Source organism: Vombatus ursinus, unplaced genomic scaffold, assembly GCF_900497805.2.
Source record: "Vombatus ursinus unplaced genomic scaffold, bare-nosed wombat genome assembly UNPS02014852.1, whole genome shotgun sequence".
Lineage (NCBI taxonomy): Eukaryota > Metazoa > Chordata > Mammalia > Diprotodontia > Vombatidae > Vombatus > Vombatus ursinus.
In genome coordinates this window covers 6959018-6982331 of record NW_020954630.1, presented here as the reverse complement: position 1 = coordinate 6982331, position 23314 = coordinate 6959018, and the positions used below count along the sequence as shown (strand labels likewise).

Sequence of the window (23314 nt, the reverse complement as noted above, 5' to 3'; positions counted from 1 at the left end):
CTAGAAGTATAACAGCATCATATTTTATTAAGATGTCTTCTAGCTCAAATGCAAAATTCCCTGACTGCCTAAAGCAGTACTTCCCAACCTAGAATATATTCCAGAAAGGTAAAAAGATCTCAATTCTCAATCCCTGAGCATTCCACTGTTCATAACAAGCAGGTGAAGAGGGACTTAGGGTCAGAAGAGCACACAGCAGGTTCAAATTCTTGCCTTTCTCTTCAACTAGTAAAAACTAAGGCTGTAGAAGCCTTAGAAGGTCATAAGCCTTGAGTTCCATTTGAGATAAAAATTTAAAACATCATGAAATAGGGAGAGTTAGGTGATGCAGTGCACAGAGCAACCAGCCCCGGAGTCAGAAGGACCTGAATTCAAATCCAACCTCAGATACTTTGTGGCTGTTATTTCCTAGGCAAGTCACTTAACCTCAACCGCTGCCCCCCTAAAAAAAAACCATTATGAAATAAAATAAGTAAAAGTGTCTGAATAAGTTATATTTAACATTTATTTTAATGTCAACATGATGCTTCTGAGTAAACTAAGTAAGACAATACATATCTGTTACTCAGCAATGTGACTTCATACTTAAAGGAGCTGTGATTTCTTCAGTGTAACATTACTAAAGAACAAAGATGCAAATTTAGGCTTGATGTAACATCGGATTCTCTGGGAATACAGTGTGTCACAAATATGAAATGTCTCTACCACTACAATATTGCAATCATCCTATGCCTTAGTAGAGCTATCTTCATGAACTGCTATAGCTGAAAACATTCATCACCTGGTGGCCAATTTCTGGTGGCTAAGCCTCTCCAACCTAAGTCCTCTGCTAAGAAAATCCACCACCAGGCCCATATCTAGAAGAATTTCAGGCATAATAGGATCTGCTAGAGCTTATGCTCCACTGACAGCTTTCAAAAATCCCAGGTCACCTCCATGTCAAAATAAGACATCAATGTAAGACATTAGTATAGACAAGTGATTTTAGATACATTCAAAAATTATTGCATATATTTTTAATTTCCCCTAGATTTTCAAGTTCAAATACTGTATCCACCCTTCCCAGAGGTAAGACAAAAAAAGATAAACTAGAGTCCCCTTTTCTAATGACCTCACAACTGGGAGAAATCTTATATCTTTATTTTTGTCTCTTCCTGCCCTCTTCTCTTCTTTATGTATTTTGATCTTTCCTCCACAACAACACAGAAAGGAAGTCTAGTACACAATATAAAATAGAAAGGTTTTGATGTTGTTGTTGTGGTTGTGATTAGACAGCTAAAAGGTGGCCAGCTCTTGGCTAGGAACCAGGAAAGCAACAGTGGGGAGTGAACAAGAGCGGCTTATGTGGCCACTGAGGTACAAACATCCTACACATATTTAAGTGATACCTCACAATTCAATGGAAATAATACTATTTTTTAGTGAAGAAAAAAAAAATGCTTTCAGTACTACCCAAAGACCTCTGGCACTGGGCCAGGGAATCTATTACCCTGGGGAAACAAACAAGAAGAGTTCTCCTATATCCCTTCGAAATCTGAGAATCTTTACTTAAAGCAGTCATTACAGTGAATTTCAGTCACTGCTGAGCCTGGAAGTCAAAATACCCGAGTTCTAGTCCCTTTTCTGCCCACAAATAGTTACGTGAGTACAAGTCATAACTTCTCTAAGCTCCAGTTACATCTGTGAAATAATGATAGCCTACCTCACAGAGTTACTGTAAAAATGAAATGAAAATGTATGTCAAGTGCTTCGAGTTACTATTATTATTACTATTCGATGCTAACACCACTTAAGCCAATCCATAGGAGGTAGAGGGCCTGAATTTAATTCAATTCAACAAGCATTAATTAAGAGGCTACTATACTCAAGGCACTGAGCCAGGAAGGGGGTTACAAAGACAAAACAAAACAACAAAAAATCCAGTACCTGCCCTCAAAAAGTTCACATTTCACTGAGGGGATAATATACTTAAGCTACAAGGTAGCACATGGGCTGAGGGTTGAATGAAGGCACTGGTTTTAAGAGGTGAAGGAAAAGAGGAAGTACATTCTAGGCCATGGAGGCAAGCCTATGCTAAGGCACTGAGATAAGACATGGAACACCAAGCTCAAGGAAAAGGAAGCAGTTTAACATGAGTGACGTGAAACAAGTCTGACGAGGCAGGTTAGAGGCTAACTATGAAGAACTTTCAATGACAACAACAGGAATTTCTATCTTAATCTAGAGGCAATAGGAACCCACTGTAAACTAAGTAGTAAAGCGACATGGTAAACCTGTGCTTTATAAAAATTATTTTGGCAACAGTCTGGAGGATTGGGGAGGAGACAGAACTGATACAGGGAGTTCAATTTGTAGACTATTAAAATAGCCCAGACAAAAGGTGATGAGGCTTCAAATTAAGTGGAAGTTGTGAAAATGGAGAGGAGGGGATAAATCCAAAATACAGTGTAGAGGTAGAATTTACAAGGTACTATCTGATTAGCTAGGCAGTAGTTATAGAGAATGAAGCTTCCAGAAGAAGGTGTTGATAGCCCTTATTGTATTCTTCTCTGGTCAGATCACACATGGAATATTATGCTCTCAGCACCAAATTTTAGGAATGAATGAATGAATTTAGTAAGCTTGAGATCATTCACAGGAAAGAACTAGGATGGTGCAAGGCCATGAGGACTGGCTGAAGAAACCACAGATCTTTTGGCTTGAAGAAAAGACTAAGGAAGGACCAGAATAGCTTTCTTCAAAGATATATGAAAGGCTGCCATATGGAAAAGGGACCAAACTTGCACTTCTTGGCAGGAAGAACCAGAAGCAAAGGCTAGAAGTTGCAAAGATGCAAATTTAGGCTTGATGTAACATCCTACTAAAAGAGAAGTGACCAAAACTAGAATATGCTTCTTTCAGAAATACTGAGTTCTCCCTTATTGAAGGTCTTCAGACAAAGGCTAGATAACCATTTGTTGAGTTGGTGATAAAGTGAATTTCTATTCAGGAATCCATTGAATTAGAGAGCTGAAATCCTTTCCCAATGTCTGATAAAGGAAAGATTCGATTATTTGATTCAATCTTTGGCAGATTTCCAAAAGATAGGCATAAAAGTTATAATCAGAAATCATAAGACAAAAAGAATCAATTCCACACAAAATATAAATCAGTTGTACAAAAGGCATTCTATTATCAAAGAATACAAGTCTTTTCAAAATCTAATGCAAATTATATTAGCTGAATTGAGAAATTTGTATAGTTCTCCTAATTTACATTATGTTATTAGCTGTTACTCAATGGAGGCATAAAATTTAAAAAAGAAAATTACATTAAATCTAAAGAGCAAATAATTTCTTGAAAAGAAATTAACTTATCAAGGAAGATTTAACACGTTACTGTTAAGCTGTAGGTTTTAGACAGTTTGGGGCCCAGACCTATGAGATGGGGAACTTCCAGTCTGGAAACTCCTTCCACCAGTGCAGATTAACAACTCTTGTAACTCAGTCTTAAAGAGTCATCTACAGCGGGGCAGCTAGGTGGCACAGTGGATAGAGCTCTGGCCTTGGGAGTCAGGAGGACCTGAATTCAAATCTGGCCTCAGACACCTGACCCTAGCTGTGTGACCCTGGGCAAGTCCCTTAACCCCGACTGCCTCATCCCCCCCCCAAAAAAAGAGTTATCTACAGCACTAAGAAGTTAAGTCTTGTCTATGGTTACAGAATCAATACATCACAGAAGTGGGAATTTAACCAGGTATTCCTGACTCCAAAGTCAACCCTTTAGCCATTATGATATGCTGCCTTCCATTTTTAAGTTACTACAAAAAATACACACTGTTTTCAATAATGCAGATATAGGGGCAGATAGGTGGCACAGTGGATAGGGCACGGGCCCCGGAGTCAGGAAAACCCAAGTTCAAATCCATCCTCAGACACCTGATACTTACTAACTGTGTGACCACTGACAAGTCACTGAACTTCGATTGCCTTGCCCCCCCCAAAAAATATATGTACATATTTGTAGTATGTATGCATACATACATATGTACATATCATATGTAATATTTAATTGTGTGTATACATACGTGCGCACACACATACATGCACACACACACACACACCCCATAACTTAAAAGATTGGCTAAAAACAGTTGCTTAGGCAATTAACACCAAAGATGACCCACTGCTGATTACAAAACCAAATAACCCAGTCAACACAGTTTAAACATTAAAAACTTCACTAACATTTCCCTAAGATGTACATATTAATATTATATTAAGTAATTTTGTATCATACTGTAAACTGTTTATTTTATAAATAATAATGTATTAAGTAATTTTCCTTAAGCACAGATCTAACAACCATGTGACTCCCCTACTCAATCAATTCCAGTGGCTTCCTACTACCTCTAGGACAAAATAGAAACTCTACTTTTAAGCTTTTAAAACCCTACACAATGCAGTCCCTACCTCTATTTCCAGATTCACTGTGCATTACTTGCCCCTCCCATGCTCTGTGACCAGTCAGATTGGTCTTCCCTCTATTCTTCTCACACAACACTCCATCTCTGGCCCCCATGCCTTTGTTGTGGTCATTCCCTATGGATGGAATGCACTCTATCCTTACCTCAGCCTCACAGATTCAGCACTATCTTCTTCATGAAGCATTTCCAGACCCCACCCCTCAATCCACTAGTGCCCTCCCTCTTAAAATACCTTGTATTTAACTACTTTGTATATAATTATTCATTGTATATTTGTACAGTGTGTGTGTGTACATATATTTGTTGAATGCCCCAGTATGTGCACATATTGTCACTTTTACCCACTAAAATAGTTTACATGAACATAAAGAACCATAGAAAACACATTAACATGTATATAACCAACACTTCATGTGTATGTGAACTTCTATTAAGCATTAGGGAACAAACTGCCAGTCCAGGGGCCATAAGATTAATCAATATATAGCATCTACATATGAAAATTTTTTAAGTACCTGTCCCAGTCATCATCCCCAGTTCTTCTTCTCCAAGATCGTTCTGCACCAGGCTTATCAAACTGATCAAAGTCATCATCTGCAAAGAAGACTTCATTAAAATAGTTCTTACTAGAATAGAAAAGACATATAATGCAAAAAAAATTCTAATACAAATAATTAAGAATTCTGTAAATCTACATAAAAGTTTGTTATGAACTTTTTACTTTTCAGTTGAATACACAAAAAATATAAGGTTTTTTTAAACTAATGGGCAATAATTAAGACACCCAGTCCTATGAGAGGAAAACAATTAAGTACCATTAGGTATAAGAAAATATCAACAAATGCAGGTACTAACTAGAGAAAAGCATGGCTTTTTAAGGAAAAACTTAAAAGAGAAATCGTAGGAAAAACAAAGTACAATGAAAAGAACACCATGTTTAACATCATAAGACCCAGGTTTAAGTCCTAGCTTAACTAGTTTTCAGTTATGTGACCTCTGAGCCTCTGAGCCTCCCTTCTGAGACTCAATTTACACATCTATAAAATATGGATAACAGTACTTATACCACCTATCTCAGAGTTATTAGAAGGACCAAATGAGAATATATAGAGAGCACTTTCTAATCTGTAAAACACTATATAAAACTTAAACTATTTCTTCTTTCCTAAATAATGAATAAAACATATACTATTTACAGACCTTTGTAATATTTATAATTTATAATCAAATTTTTTAAATACATTATTAAAAATTAATCCCCATGTATTCACTAAAAGCAAACATAATAGGGAATTTAAAATCTATACTGCTTGGAAAATAAAACAAAGTGTAGATTTTATGTAGGAAGACTAGCAGCAGACACCGTTCCCTGAGCAGGCCTCAGATTAGTATACCTAACATAGGAGTCTGACCAAGGAATAAGAAAAAATACTTTGGGCTTGTCAATAACGTAGAGTGAACCTGGGACAAGACAAATCAAGTTCTATACTTTCTCTTATTTCTCTTATTCTCTGTACTTTCTCTTATTCCTTAAGGAAGGAAGGAAACAAGCATTTATCAAGTGCCTAGTATGTGCAGGTTGCTTTACAAATACTATCTCATTTGATCCTCACAACTCTGGAAAGTTGGTGCTATTACCCCCATTTTTTTTTACAGACGAAGAAAGTGAGTCAAACAAGTTAAATGATTTGCCCAAAGTCACACAGCTATGTGTCTGAAACCAGATTTGAACTTGAGTCTTCCTGAGTCCAGGTCCAGCATTCAATCCACTGCACTAGCTGGATTAAATAAATCCATTGATGAAAGGTGCTCAAGAACAGCAAAGTTCAGTTGGACTCAATAGCATGAGAGAAACTAGAAGGAGAAAAAAAGAGCCACAGAATAATGATGATAATAATAATAATATCTATAAGACAGCTCTTAGGTGAATCTAATTTTCATTATACACACTATTGCCAAAATTTTGCTCATTAAAATTTCAATCTTTCCCTGCCATCTACTTGTTTTTTCTCTGACGATTACAAACACACCCAAGAAGAAGCACAATAAAGGGTGGAATCCAGAGCCTCTGACTCAAAATTGGGGGCTTGTCCCCTATCCCATACTGATTCACTTAACTTATTCTAGAAGCAACCTTTTCATCCTCAACACTTGACTTGTAGCTATGTCTGACTGGCCACAAAAGACAAATGTATTCCAGAATTCTCTCTATTTCCACCCTCCAAAATGAGAACGAACACACACACACACACACACGCGTGCGCAGGTTATTTTTAAGTGAATATATCAAGCTTACAAGAAATTCCAAACTGACATTCATTCATTCAATCACAGCAATAAGATCTGACTCCTGTTTGTTTTTTTCTACTTGAAAAAAAAAATTACATAGCCTGAAAAAATACAAAACTAGGTTTCTCATTCTACAATGCCATGAAGTCTTTGTTGTTCGAGTGTCACGTAGTATTGAAACTAGATAAAGTGAATTTAAAAAGATAGCCAGATTTCTCTCCTTTCAGTCATTTTGATAAAGAAAGCTTTCTCTCTCAACCATAAAAAAGCTATTCCAACATTTGTGGGACAAAAGACCCCCACCCAAATTTGAATCAAAGTCTTGACAAGAATTGCAAAAAGGAAAGTTGCTTTATTGGCTTTCTCGATAAAGGACACCCCTGTGTCGCCCAAAATGGCGTCAGCCAGAGAGTGCAAGAGTGCTTTGTTTAAAATAGGTTTATATAGACCCTAGCGCAATAGCCCACCATAACCCCTTCCCTTTGGCCCATTGGCTGAGCCTCAGGGGCACACTCTATTCCCGTAAATCTTCCCCAGCAAGGAAGAGAACACAGGAGTACCGTAACAGGTTCCCCTTTTGGGGCCTTATGAGTTCAGTCTACTACTCAAGGTCATGTAGCTAGAGGATGAGATAAACAGAATATACTATAGTTCAGGAATTTCTGCTTATACAACTAAAGAAAAGAAAAGGGGGGGGGGAATCATGTCCTGAGGGGTCTTCACTGATACTGGTACCCACGTACCACTCACAACATTTTCAAATTGTGTTTGAAGGCAGCATGGAAACAAGAGGTAATGTGAGAGTCTTCTAAATTCAAACTAGTGACCATCCAATCCACTGGAGCTTTAATTCTTGATAGCTATACTCTGATGGTATATTGAAGAGCTCAAAAAGAACAGCAAGGAAGGTCTTTCAAAAGGCTTTGGAAAATCCTCCTAGTATGACCTGCTTTTAGAATTTCTTTTAAAGGGCATAGAATCATACTAAGAAGATGAATATACTTGGATCACTTACTCAAAGGAATAGTATAAAAGAAATCCTAAATCTGTGTTTGTTTGTTTGGCCTTGTTTTCACTGTTCCAGCAAAACAAAACTACATCTCTAACTAGGGCATTCAAACCGTTTTGGTGAACAAAATTCAAAAATCCAGTTCTATAATGTCTTTTTCCACAATAAGCATCATCTAAAGTATCTTAAAGATTCATGTCTAAGTATCTACGTAAACACTAGCTCAGGAGCAAACAACTTATGACACTTTTCTACTCTCAATCATATGAATACTTCCTTCTATTTCTATCCCTGTTCATTTTTCCCCAATCCATTCTTTTTCCTCTGCCTTTTGGATCTGTGTGTCATAGATTTTCCATGAGTGCGCATGGACACTGCTTAACCACACTGGCAATCAAGATTAAAGAGACTGCTGACCTCTGAGCTAAATGGAGGTTCTAAGGATGAAAGAGCTGGCTTTGAGGGGAGGGAAAACAGAAAAGAAAACCACCAAGAAATACAATCAATATAACTGCCAAGACAAAGGTCATCGAGGATGTAGCAAAGGATCCAAACAGCAACTGCATGTGACTAAATTACTTAAAGATGAACTGCTGTTTTCACTTTTAAGAAAAAGAAAAAGGTGACTGGGAGAGGGTAGAGATAGGGTTTAGATTCTGATAGAAACATTAAAATCCCCAAAATGTTGCAAAAATAGTTCAAAAATACAAAAGCATTTTAAAAAACGGCTGATAATTATTGTTAAATTTTGCTCTACTGACAAGGGAGCAAGTTCGAGAAAATAGCCACTAAAAACAAAGTATTAAATACTTTTTATAGTGCTAATACTAAGGGATAAGAAACAGCCAAATTATAGGCTTTTCATGTTATATTATCAGGCATATCATATATTTTATATATGTACATGCATATATACACATCTAAAGAGAGAGAACATGATCTGCCAAACACCTCACTGAATTCATGATATAAAGCATGCACTTTATATGGGCTATTAATGTACTATAGAGATATATGATCTGTGAATTCCAGACAGGATTTCAAGGAGGATTTTCTAGTACTGTAAGAGGTTGAACCAGATTTTACCAAATTGGGTATAAATACATAGAACTCATAACCCCAAACAATATACCAACTTTAAAAAAAATCTTCAAGAAAAGTTTAGACAAATTGATAGGCGAGAGGAGGAGGGGGCAGAACTGATTCCACAGGTTTGGAGAATTCCTGGTGCAACTTTAAGATAAACAAATTAATGGAAATCAAAACTATTTGGTAAATGCCAAACAAGAGGGCTCTGCTTCTAGCCTGGCCTACCACAGCCATCACTGAAGGGGATGTGAAGAAGGGGCCAGCCATCACTGCCACCACCACCACCATTGCTAACCAGGAAAGTCCACGAGCTCTGTGGGTAATAGTGCCCCTGAGACCACCAATCGTTCTAGTCCTGGCCCTGAAACCATTAACCATCATTTTGGTGAATAACCTTTGTGAAAAAAACGCAACATAGAAGCTGCTTCTGCAGGTGCTAGAGCATCACCCCCCTTTCCATCAATTACCAAAACTACAGAAGAACCAGAAAATAAAGTTCTCACAACCAAAGTCCTTTCCTAGGCACCATCAAATGATTCAGCATCAGAAAGTGGTATGTTTCTATCACTGGAAATGACATTGATGGAGATGCATTCCTCTTTTGCTGCTGCCAACTGAGATCACCGGACCTCTCCATCTGACTTGCAAGTGAAACCTTCTCAAAGTGTTATCTCCTCCATTAGAATGTGAATTTCTTGGAAACACACTGTCTTGCTTTTTTGATTTGTATCCCAGTACTCAGCAGTGTTTTGCATGCACTAAGTGAATAATTTTTTTTACTCATTCCCATATAAAATGTTTCTCAGTAATATTATATTAACACAAAATACCGCACCAGAATAATCACCGATCTATGGCATTTATATTCTGGCTCAACTCAACAAATATTTCAATTCAGCAATGATGTCATTTCATCTGTTTCATCAGTATGGTATAGTGGAAAGAAAACAGAAATTAGAGTCAGAGGATATGCAATCAAATCCCAGTTCTATTTCTCACTAGTTATGTGTGACCTTGGATTGGTCACTTAATCTCTCTGGATTTCAGTTTCCTCATTTATAAAATAATATTGAATTAGATTGCCTCTAACATCAACAAAGATCAATGGATTTTGATGCTACGCAACCATGAAGAAATTAAGTCTCCATATTGGAAATACTGCTATACCACTATACCTCAAATCCCTTAACTACTAAAAACCCAGAAGTTAGAAGTAAAATTGAATGTCATATAATACAAACTCTTCATTCTACAGACAAGTAACCCAAACGTCTCTTCATGCACTATAGATGAAAATACGGTGAGGATATTGTTAAGAGTACTAAAGTTACCATCTAAGGTGAATTTTCTGAGCCAAGAAAAAAACTGCAGAAAGAATACCTTTATCACGTTACTTAAAAACAGACTTTAATTCCCTTGTCACTAGCCTCCATGACTACCTCCAAACAAATCAGTGATTGCCTGGACAAAATCTACCTTAAATATATATTTTCTGGAATGTTGCTTTGTTAATTTGATGAATTCTTCATATAAATCATTAATAATGACACTCTTCTTAACGACCCTAAATGCTCATTTAAAAAATTTCTTAGAGATTAGTTCATTCAACAATTACGTGCCTACTATGTGGTACTGAGAATACTGGCCCAAAAAAATGGAACAATACCTGCCTTTAAGAAATTTAAAATCCAATTTGGGGGTGGGGTGGAGTAGGAGGAGAAAATGGGAAGGTTTTGGCAACTGTAAAAAAATACACACACAAAGTAATTTGGGTGATGAAACTAACAACCAGAGGAATGAAGAAAGGCCACAGGTTAAGAAGAGGCACTTGAACTGAGCTCCTTCTCTGAAGGAAGCTGGAGATTCCAAGAACCAGAGGTGAGGAGGGAAAAGAATCCAAGGATGAAAGGCAGTGTGTGAAAATACAGAGACAGGACATAAAATATGAATGGGAGACACCAAGTAGTTTGGCTGAAACATAGAGTCTATGAACCGGAGTAATGTGTAATAAGTGTATAAAGTGTGTGACTGGAGGCAGATTGATGAAAGATTCCAAACAGAGGAGTTTGTACTTGGCCTACAGTCAAGAGAGTCATTGGAGCTTTTTAAGCAAGGGCATCTGTTATGGTTAATGGACTGGAGAAGGGAGAGATTTGAAGCAGGCAGAGTTTGTAGGTTCCTACAAGAATTCAGGTAAAAAGTTATGAGAAATTTAATTAGGGAAGTGGTTATAAACAGAGAAAAGTAAACTCATTTTTGAGGTTTAAGGGAAGCAAGTAAGGATTACAGAAAGGAAGAATTATCTGTGTACACATTGTAACACGCCCAATATAATGTAAGCTCCATGAGGGCAGGAACAATTTCCTTTTTGTCCATATCCCCAGCACTCAGCACAGTGCTCTGAAAAGAGGGGGCAATGTTTGTTAAATTGAATGGACAGTTTAGTTACCATAAGTTATTTCTATTTCTCTAAATGTAAGTACCACTCAATTAACCCAGATCCTAGATATTGGCTAATCTGTGGATACTGTCATACAATGACAGTACAATGAGTGACTTCCCCTAAATTGTTTTGCTAAATAAGAGTGTATTACGGCTTCCTAAGTCTAAAGCTTACAGGCAAACAAATTTCAAGGTGTGTCATACCCCAAATCTTCAAGCAGAGTATTAAACTGGATCATAAATGAGATTCCTTCAAACACTAAGATTATGTGATTCAACTATAAATTGCAACTGAGCAGGTAATCACTCTTGAAAAAACCCAAGCAGAGCCAAGGTAAAGAAAGCATGCTGCAAACAACAGCGACACATATCACCACCCAAATTCCCCCCCACTCTCCAGGAACAAAACACACCTATCTAGAGGCTACAAGCCTGAGCCATCAAGTTTATACAGTTTATACGGATGTCATTGTCACACATGATATGATTTAAAAAGTGAAAAAGAGAACCCCTGTTATACCTCACTATTGGCAAAATAAAGATATGCCCTCCACCCCTGCTCTGTTCATGAATGAAATTTCAATTAATAAAGGTATGTGACCAATTCTCCAGAACACAGGTGCAATGTACAACTTCAAAAATGACAAAGATTTATAAATCTTCATAAAATACAGAAGAGGAAGAAAACTGGAAAAGGAGATCAAAGTGTTATAGTTTACAGTGAAAAGGAAAAAGCCTTGAACTTTAGGTTTTAGACTCTAGTTCTGCCCTGGAATCTATAACAAGCCATAACTCCTATTTACCAGATTCAAAACCCTTTAAGAAAAAATGTGATATAATGCTATCAAACGCTGATCAAAAAGCATGATGTCCCTTAAAACACTTTGAAAATGCTAATTTAAACACAGAGATTGGGAGTGCAGTCAAATCTAAGGCAAAGTTGTCAACTTTGTTACTTCAGTGGATCTGACTGACATGAGCATTGCCTTCTCACATCTGTGTGACTTTTTTCCATGATCTGGAAAGCCTTCCCAAGGCTTTCTCCTTGATCTTTTCACCTGAAGTGAATACCAATGAAGAATATGAGCTATCCATTGATTATTCCTTCATACAGGACAGGACCACTTCCTTTCTCTGGTCATAAAGCCCTCCAATGACATATTTGTGCCACTTCTCTTGTGCTATTTTTGTAATATGTGGCAACCTATTTAATCTATGTGCGTAATCCATGTGCCTTTTCCCTGAACTAACAGTAAGCCATAACTTTTATTTGGTATTCCATGAATCACAACCATACAGCTTCACTGAAAAGAAAAAAAAAATAGTGATCTTTTTTTCCCCTTGTTTCAGGGGAAAATTTTAGGTCAATAAAAACATCTTACCCAAAAGGAAACTCTACCTGTTCTCTTCCCCCTGCTCAATTCTGGGCCTAGCTCAGCTCACTGTCCATCTAGAGTATCTGTCCAGTAAGTATTCTTTGTTCACTTGGTTTTTCCTGTGAAAATAGGCAAAGCTCCTGACTGATAAAAGATCTCATTTAGGAAATTCTGCAATGTTCCACGGCTTGACATAAACAGCATAATATCATTCACAATCAGGGGTGTTTGCAGGAACTAGCCCTCAATAAGGAATCCCATTTTAATTTGGATTCTGCATTCGACACCCTCCATGATTATAGAAAACATCTTTGACAAATAAATATGTCTCCCTGTTTAATGCTTTACTTAAGGGTTAAAATTTTCTTTGACGTTCTATTTTTAAAGAATCTTGCATGATTTTAATATACACATAGGAAACAACTTGCTGGATAAAAGCCTTTTAAGGAAGTATTAACAAATAAAACATTTCCCAAAAAAAAGTCAACCAACAATAAGTACAGTGTAATCTTGTATGCTTTATATCCTCCAATTAATTGTATAACTATAAAAATGTGATTTTTTTGGTAGAATATTAACCATTCCCTTTTCAAACTTTTATCAGTACACTTCAGAAGTTTGTCAAAGCTGGGATAGTGGGCATATGGGTCAAAGAGTTATTTATATTTTCTCAGATACTTTTCTTTGGCAATGGTAAATCCCATGTTTTTTCCAAGCATTCATTATCCTCTCCTTTTTCCTATATTTCAAAACTGAGCCCTCAATACCCTTCAAGCTATGTTGTCTTCTCAGAGTACCCTCGGTCTAATGTAGCTGCTCTTCTCTATCTTGGTTTTCTTTAGCACTATTTCTACTTCCTGGGGCAGTACATCCAGGATTGTGAAGCCACGAGTCAGATGATGGCTCTGCTACCTCTGATGGATAGACAAGTCTGTAATAGAGATTTTTATACTTCTCTTCAATTTTTCTTGGTCTGTTCAATATCATCCAAGCAAATTTAGCACAAGAATGCAGAGAGTATTTGATTTATTTTTATTTATGTGACCAATGTAACAAGAACAAAAGGGTTTTTTTCCCGTTTTTAGACCAAAAAAAAAAAAAAAGGATCAAAGAAGGGATAGGACCTTCGATTAGGATGGATAAGATAAATGACAACAGAGAGGTGAAACTACTCATTTCTTATTTAACTTCTACTTTTTCTGACAAAGGGTATGATCTTTTCCCTGAAAACTACAAAACCAAAATGATAAACAAACAGTAAATACAAAAAACAAATAAAGAACTAACAAGAGAGCACTTAACTGCCTGGATGAATTCAAGTCAACTGACCCAGATGAACTACAACTGATAGATGTTACTTCTGAGCACTGTCAATAACATTTGAAAGACCTTGGAATGTAAGAGGGGTATCACAAGTCTGGAGAAAGACAACTATACCAATTTTCAAAAAAAAGAAAAGAAAAAAACAAAGTATAAGCCACTGAGTATGGCTGGGAAAAGTTCATTAAGTATGAGATGCAGGTGACACAGAGAGCAGTTCTGAAAAATATCTACTTGTTTTAGTGTACTAAAAATTTAATAAGTCAGCAGGGTGATACAGCAGCAAAAGAAGTAAATGAATTAAGGAAGTCATAGCTTTCAGGAATAAGGAGCTGATCACTGTACCCTGCCTTCATCAGACCTTATCTGGGATATTGTGTTCAACTCTGCATACTACATTTTAGATTTGGATAATCTCCAGAGGAAGGCAACCAGAATGGTGGATTATCTTGAGTTCATGTCATATAATGACTGGTTGGAAAATACTGGGGATGTTGAGCCTAGAGTAAAACTTCAGGAGGAACATGATAGCTGTCTTCAAATGTTTGCAGGACTTTTATATGGACAGGGATTAGACTTGTTCCATTTGGCAGAAACAGAAGCAATGAGCACCAGTTGCAAACATTTTAGTATTAATATCAGAAAAACTTTCTAACAATTAGAGGTGTCCAAGCGTGGAACAGGCTGCCTTGAGTGGCAGAGGATTCCCCCTTCTTGGAGGTCTTCAAGCAGAGGTTATACAACCATTTGTCAGAAACAGAGTAGGGATTCTGTTTCCATATGGGTTGGTCTACATGGCCACCAAGGTTCCTTCCAACTCTTACATTCAGTGCTAATAGTCAGAAACAGGAATGTTAGGACAATAAATAAAATTCTACTAAGTAGAATTATGCACAACCACAGGACTCACATTCAAACATTCTCAATGAACAATGTTCAAAAAATATACATATTTTTAAAGAAGCACATCAATTCATTGTCAAAAAAGTAGGATCTATATCACCAAGCACTGAAAGATATGAGAGTACACTGGTCAAAGGGGGTCTATGAAGGTTCTGATAAAAGACATTTAACTTGGATATACTTATGACTTCCCTTCCTAAGAAATAAAGTAATTCTAGATATTATTTTACTTTATCTTCATAATATGCCTTGAGATAGGGAGAAACAGGTATTATTACACGTAGGAAAATACAAACTAAACATGTTCCAGGAACACACAGGCAGTGACAGAAGCCAAACCCCTTGGACATTAGCAGATAAGGTAGTATGGTAGAAACAGCACTAGATTTGGGGTCTGAATACTCATATTTGAATCCCAAATATGTGGCAGTGAGTCAGTCACTTAACTTTACTGATGCTCAGATTCTTCATCTTATTATAAAGTGGAGGTTATAATACTTGCACTCTCTACCTTACAGGGTCACTTCAAGAAGCAAAAAAGAATAAATGAAAGCAAACAAGAATGAAAGAAAAAACATGTATTAAAGCTTATATACATAGTTTTTTTGTAACCTCTAGTCATGTAAATATAAACTTTTATTATGTGCATCCATATTTTAAGCTTCACTCAATGTTAACGCTCAAAATATTATCCCTACTATTACATCTTTTAAGGAATCTTATATAATTTTGACATATACACAAAAGGCACCTTGTTAGCAAACTGCCTCAAAGGTCACATTCTACTCTATTGAATCAAATGTTTTTTTATCATCAACAAGCAATAATTATAGTGGGATTTTTGTATTTTGGATTTTCTACATCTTTCAGTCAATCATGTGTTGGTAAAGAAGGATGGAATGGGCTCTGCACAGCTAGAAAGAATATCCACACTGATGACATCACAGATCCATTTGAGTAGTTTTATTATATCTATATAAGGATTCAATTAAATTTAACATTTATTAAAGCCTAATAGGGGAACGGCACTGTGCTAAGAGGAAGGGAAGGAAGAAAAAAACCAAAAAGCCCTGGCCTCAACTTACCTTCATCTCTTACTAGGGGTTACAACAGATAAATAAAAAGAAAATTTGAGAAAGCAAAATGAGCACTAATGACTTGGGGGACTTGGGGGAAGGCAGCCCAGGAAAGGTTTTACTGAGGAATTAGTGGCACCTGAGCCATTGAAGAAGATAAGGATTCTGGGAGGCAGAAGTGAGAAGACAGCTCAGTGACAATAGACACGAGTACAGAACTTGGATACAGGAAGATCTGAGTTCAAATATGGCCTCAGGCACTTAGCAGCAGCATGAAGCTGAGCAAGTCACATAACAGCTATCTGCCTCACTGTCCTCATTTGTAAAATGGGGATAATAATAGCACCTATATCCCAAAGTTGTTTGCAAACCTTTACTAAAGTGATATGTAAATATTAGCTAATATTTTTAGGAGAGGAAAAGCAAGGGAGAGAAAGAGGGAGAAGAGGAGGTTGGTGGTGGTAAGTGGTACTAATAAAGTAAACACATTCATAAAGCCAGAGCATAAAGAACCACCACTGGGGACATTATCCCAACCTGCCTTCTCCATTTGCCCAGGCTGTTTAACTACTCACAGGCCTTGAATGAAATGGGAGTCAATAACTCTATTGCTTCTAATGAGATGGAGGATGACTCTCTGTATATTGGATTACTATCTACCCTGCCACCACCTCCTAAGATCCTCCAGGCCTTCCGAACCCTGCTTCTACATTCTGACATCTTAACTTCCTAAGTAAACTATGGGCCATACATTTCACCACTGTATCTTTAAAACTTCCAGATCTTTCCACGGGCACTGTAGCTACACCTTCTTTTATGCACTGATACCTGGAGAGAGAGTTCCTTGGGATCAATGCACTTAGTTTAGTGCTTGGCATACGGTAAGCACTTAACAAATGCTTTTGCATTCATTTATTCACTCATTCATTCATATTTACACAAGATACATGATTGTGTTAAATATATTTTTGTGGATTGGGTTAGGAAACTATATCACTGCCCCCCTACATTCATTCCTCAAGTGAGATAATATATGTAAAGCATTAAGGAAGCCTTAAAGCACATATGATGCTACCTTTTATCAGGTATCCTACCACTTCCCAAGACAACATAAAGCTGTTTTTTGGATTCCAAAACATCTAGAAAACAATCACTTTAAATTGGGAACTATTTGTACCAAGAACAGCTTCAAAATTACTTTTTCTAAGTATTTTCCTATTCCTTATTCTTCATATATTCAGCAAAACCAGATGAAAACTGGGTAATGCATTTTCATGTTAGCATTAATATATTAACATTACACTAGATCATCATTTCAATACTTGTCACCATCTAAAACAATTATTGCACTGAGGTTCTTCTACAACATAACATCCCTAGGAGTTACACTCTGACTAGGCTTAGCCCTCCCTCTCATATCTCTGAACCCTAACAACCTAATAATTTTGCTGTTAAAGAGAACATCTTTAGCAACAATAGTTTTAAATGAGATCTATGTTAACAGATCAAGGGGTATGAAAAAATAACTGTTTTGAACATGAAATTCTGCCCCCTACCTCCAAAATAGATAAGGATAGAAGGAAAACATTTACATACTCTAGGATTCTTTCTGAGAGTGCAACTCTGTAGTAATTGTGTTTTTTTTTAGAGCAAATTACTGATTGTTTTAATAGAAATGAAAGATAATATGTAGATGAATTAAAATTTGGGTTCTTGTGCCACATTTGTCAAAAAATGTTTATCTGCAACCAGTGATATAGCCATAGTTAGACTATGGAGGCTTCATCTTTCAAATGTCCAAACTTGGATCAGTTTTATATACCTTTTATAACACAAATTGGTTTTTAGTTAAAAGCGGATAGCAAGTGAAGAACACAAAACCTCAAGAACATTAAAAAGACTACTAGCAGTGTGGAGCAATGGAAAAATTTTTGATGAAAGAGAAGGACTGATTTTGAATACTGGCTTACCTAGTTACTAGCTACATAGCTTTGGCCAACAACAGTTGCCATCATTTATTAAGTACCTCCTGTGTGTAAAGGCTGGAGGTAACATTAAGTTTAGGTGAGACACAATCCCTGCCTTCATGAATCATACAGTTTAAGAAAGATAAGACACAGACATAAATAGCATAAATACACATTATTACATGACAAGTCTATCAGAGAATTGCAAAAGAAAATGCTAACAGGTATTGGAAGAAGGATACTGGGAAGCCAGGGATGGAAATCAAGGAAAGCTTCAACCAATCTACAAACATTTATTAAATGCCTGATAATGTTCCAGGTACTGTACTAATAAGCACTGGAGACATAAATACAAAGAATGAAACAATTTCTATTCTCAAGGAACTTATATTTTAAGTCTTTAACAAGATGGGTAGAAAATCAGTAAGTGAAGATGGGAAAAGGAGTAATTCCTGGTAGAGACAGTAGTTATATGAAAAAAGGGCAAGTTTAAAAGTAAAGAAAATAACGGAATTTAGATAGAACGTAGAGTGTATGGCAGGGGAGTATACTAGTTCCAAATTGTAGAAGGTCGTGTATGTCAGAGGAGTTTGAACTTTACATGATAGAAAAATAAAGAACCACTATTACAAACTGTTGAGCAGAAGAATAACTTATCTACATCTGCACATTAAAAAGATTATTCTGTCAATAGTATGAGGGTAGATTACAGATCACTTACTACCTATATGAACTGGAACAAATCACTTAATGTCTCTGTACTCGGTTTCCACATCTTGAAATGAGCATATTAGACTAAATGGCCAGCAGTGAATCTAACAGCCTATGATCCTACCTATATGAAAACTCGGGGGAAAGTGGCGGTGGCAAGAGCTGGCAAAGAGTTATTTCAAAACCAGTGTTTGGAAAACCTTCAAAAATAAGCTACTTTTTGAAAAACTCCCCTTTTGACAAAAACTACTAGGAAAATTTTAAAATGGTTTGTCAGAAATTAGGTTTGGATCAACACCTCACACCACATATTACAATAAGTTCAAAATGGATAAGCAACCTAAATATAAAAGGTTGACATTATTTTAAAAATTAGATCAGATAATGAACTTTTCACAGCTATGGCAAGGAGGAAAGTTCTTAACAAAGTAGGAAACAGAGGCAATTTATAAAAGATTAAACAAATAATTTTGATTACATGAAATTGAAAAGACTTTTTTTGTTGATCAGTTGTTTTCAGTTGTGTCCCACGTTTTGTGACTCCATTTGGGGTTTTCTTGGCAGAGATATTGGAGTGGTTTGCCATTTCCTTCTCCAGCTCATTCTATAAGAGGACACTGAGGCAAATAAGGTTAAGTGACTTGCTCAGGGTCACACGGCTAGAAGTATTAAATTTGAACTCGGGAAGATAAAGTTTCCCTGACTCCAGGCCCTGTGCTCTCTCCACTGTGCCACCTAGCTGTAAGAGTGATGCTGCAGTTAGTGCAAAAAAGATTTTACACTAACAAAATCAGTGCAACTAGAGTAAGAGAAGCTGTCAAGCGGAAATAAAATCTTTGCATTAAATATATCTGATAAGAGTTTGAAATCCAAGCTATAGAACTCAAATATATAAAACCAAAAGCCATTCACCATGGATAAGTGGTCAAAGGATATGAAAAACAGTTTACAAAATGCAAATTACAAACTACTCACAAACATGAAATTGCTAGCCCAAATCACTAATAAGAAACATGTAAATCGAAGCAATCCTGAGATTTTCCCTTTCCAAAGAAAATGCAGATGACAAAAGTTGAGAACCGTCAACGTTGGAGAAAATGTAGAAAGACAGACACTAAAACAGTTCTAGAGGAGCTGTGGGTTGGTCTTACCATTCTAGAATTTCATTTGAAACCTAAGAAAGTGACTAAAATGACCATACTCTTTATTCTTGAGATCTCATTGTTGGGCATTTACCCCCAAGGAACTCAAAGATAGAAATAAAGGCCCCATATACACCAACACATTAACACTTTTGGTGTGACAAGGAGCTGAAACAAAGTAGATGCCCATCAAGTGGGAAATAGCTAAACAAATTAGAATAAATGAATGTGGGGAATACTACTGCACAACATGTAAGAAACAAGGAATATGAAAAATTCAGAAGCACAGATTTACATGAAATGATGCAAAGTAAGAAGAGCCAAGAAAATAATATACAAAATTGTACAAATATAAAAAGCCCCTTTTTCCTCCACAAATCTGATAATTGTGCAAATTATATCAACTAAGCTTGACCCACAGAGATGAGAAAATACATCTCCTTCATGTCCTCCAATTGTTTTTCCAAACCTTTCTTTTTAAATCTTTGTTGGAAAGGATAGCTCACTGGATAGGAAAGAAGGGGAAGGATGAATTCAGAAAAAAATACAAAATAAAATTAAAGAATCAATATGAGCAAGATAATTTTATTTTTAAAGAGGCTACTGCATAAGCCCACAACAGTGGGAAAAGAGAAAAGCAGACAAATATAAGAGTCAATTATCACATCTGTAAAATGAGGGACCAATGGTCCCTTCCAGTTATAAGTGATACTTTGTCAAATGATCTTTAGTTAAAATTCTTTAACTTTACCTAACACAGTTCATAATATGTGAAAAAAAAACTCAGTTACTCATTTTTAAGAACAGTTCATACTTTTCTAAGTCAAACTACCTATTCTCCCGTTATCTGTGGTTTGCTGCATTGTTTAAGACTCTTAACTTTATTAAGGCTGAGTATTCTGTAATACAACTATAGGCAGAAATAGTTCTTAGCTTATATCTATGTTGAGTATAACAGTACTTAGTATGATAAAATCAAAAGTGGATAAAAAATCAAAATTCAGTCGAAGGTTTCAAGAATGCACAATGATGGACATTATTAAATGCCATTCATTCTCTTTTAACCCTGTTACTCAAAAAATAACTAAGGAAGCTTCACTGTTACTGTGCTCATGAAGCGCTCCCTAGAGGCCAGCTATTTTTCTTACTCAATTTAACAAACATTAAGCACTAACAAGGTACAAACTACACATTCAAAAGTAGAAAAACATACTTTTCTGCACACTGCAACCCAGTTCATTTCAGAATTATGAGATTTTGGAGAGCTGCATAATCATTCTATGAAACTCAAGATTTTTTTTTTTCTTAACTCTACTACATCAAAGATACATGAATTCACTGTAGTTGGCATTACCTCCACAAAACCAGACAACCAACCCTTCCTATCCTAGTAGAACATCTTTAGGAATTATGATGGTCAAAAAATTCATTACCCAGAAGCCAACCTGATGAAAAACTTCTCTGACTTTGTTGTACAGTAATACCCTGGGAGAGCTTTAGGATTATTTGTACCTACTGTGATCTTCCCAATCAACTATGAGCTTAGAAAGCAAGGAAATAAGTTTGTTAACACTGTGCCTAAAACAAAAGCAAACACTTTTGCTTTATACTTGTACTTTAATAGCATAGCTTTAGAAAATGGTCACCTCCCTTGAGGAGGCAACACGGTAGGGCTTTAGTGGAATCTGGGTAACAAAGATTGGGGCTGTGATAATGAAGAAAAAAAAAAACTAGGAAAGATCTGAGTGGTAATTTGATTTGAGTTGTGATTTTAAGAGTTATCCATAAAGACTTTTATATGAACTCATGCAAAGTGAAGTGTGTGGAACAGGGAGAACATTTTACACAGTAACAGCAATATTGTAAGGATGATCAACTGTGAAAGACTTAGCTATTCTGATCAATACAGTGATCCAAGACAATTCCAAAGGATCCATGAAGTATGCTATAACCACCTCCAGAGAGAAAACTGATGAACTTTCGAAGCATACTTGTTTAATTTTGTTTTCTGCTTTTTTTGTCTGTGTTGTGTTTTGCAACATGGCTAATATGGAAATATGTTTTGCATGACTTCACATATATAGTCAATATCAAATTGCTTGCTTTCTCAAGGAGTGGGGATGCAAGGGAAAGAAATAATTTTTTTAAATGATTGTTAAATTTTTTTTTTACATGTGATTGGAAAATATTTAATGAAATATGTAAATATATTTCTACAAGAGTTGTCCATAAGAGAATGCTGAAATTCATACTGAATGAAGATACTCCTAAGAAGTACCCCTATGAATAAAAGTGCATGGGCTTTGTATAACCTATTTTGACCACTATGAGGTCTTTTTTTTTGTTTCCTTTTATCATAGGATCATAGGTCAAGAACTGGAATAGACCTTGGAGGCCAGCTAGTCTAAGTCCTCATTTCAGAGATAAGAAAATTTAGAGCAAGGTTATACAAGTCACACAGATAAGAAACAGAAAAGGTAAGATTTGAATACAGTTCTTCTGTCTTCATAACAGCATGCTTTCCCTTAAACCACACTGCCTACTTCAAGTTCTCAAAAAGTCCTGGATGCTTGAGTTCACTAGGTTAAGTTACTTCTTGTTAAAGGTGGTAAATTTTTACTGAAATGTAGTACTTTCCCTGATTTGTCACTATTTCAATAGAAGCATGTGACAACAATCTGGAACTCATCAGTGTAGGATAACTCCATAGGGACAAATTTACATTTTTTAAAAAGTTCTTAAAAAAAAAAGATCACAAAAAAGAAAGGAAAAAAAAACAAAAACAAATGCCCAAACATTTGTAAAACTAATATACTTTAAAAAAAAAAGGGCTGTTTTGGATGTGGAAGAAGTCACTTATTTTCAAGACCTACCATAGATCTTCAACTCAAATCTTGATGCAGGCCATTTTACATTTAAAATAAAAAAGGAAAAATCAGCATATCAAAAACGACCAAAAATGCTACCATTTATTTCTATATTCACCTTTTTTTATTATTCCATGTTGCAATATAAACTTTATTGTGGATTAAACTGAGTCAAGAATTTCTACAAGACCACTGGGTAAATTAATATGATTACTGCTAATTAATACATGAGTTTCTAAGGAACCTTTTTTCAATCCGTCCTCCAAAAACTTCATCCTATTTCTCAAATTTTTTGGGAAAAAAAAAATTTTTTTTTAAAGTATTGACTTTCCACGTGTAATGGGGGGGGGGGGGTAAGAACTTCAGCCAAACTGTTCAAATGCTAATTTTACCTTTAGACTTATGTTTTATGAGAAAACATCTTGCTATGTTAATAAAAACGGTAAACTGACAAAATCTCAATCAAAATACTCCCCTTCCAACACCCCCCCCAACTACATATAAAGGGAAAATCAAGAATTTGACATGGCAAAAATACAAAAAGGAATTGCATNCTACTCCCCTTCCAACACCCCCCCCAATTAAGAAGGCACGGGTAACTACATATAAAGGGAAAATCAAGAATTTGACATGGCAAAAATACAAAAAGGAATTGCAT

The 23314-nt window shown here is 36.1% G+C and overlaps 1 protein-coding gene across 9 annotated transcripts in view; it reads right to left on the bottom strand.

Moving 5' to 3' along the window:
* Positions 1–23314, bottom strand: part of RBM33 (RNA binding motif protein 33) — a 182096-nt gene that overhangs the window by 157887 nt on the left and 895 nt on the right. For all 9 annotated transcript variants that reach the window (XM_027841120.1, XM_027841116.1, XM_027841117.1 and 6 more), the window contains exon 2: positions 4981–5059. In XM_027841120.1, the coding sequence (XP_027696921.1) occupies positions 4981–5059 (79 nt within the window). The remainder of the gene's footprint in view (positions 1–4980; positions 5060–23314) is intronic.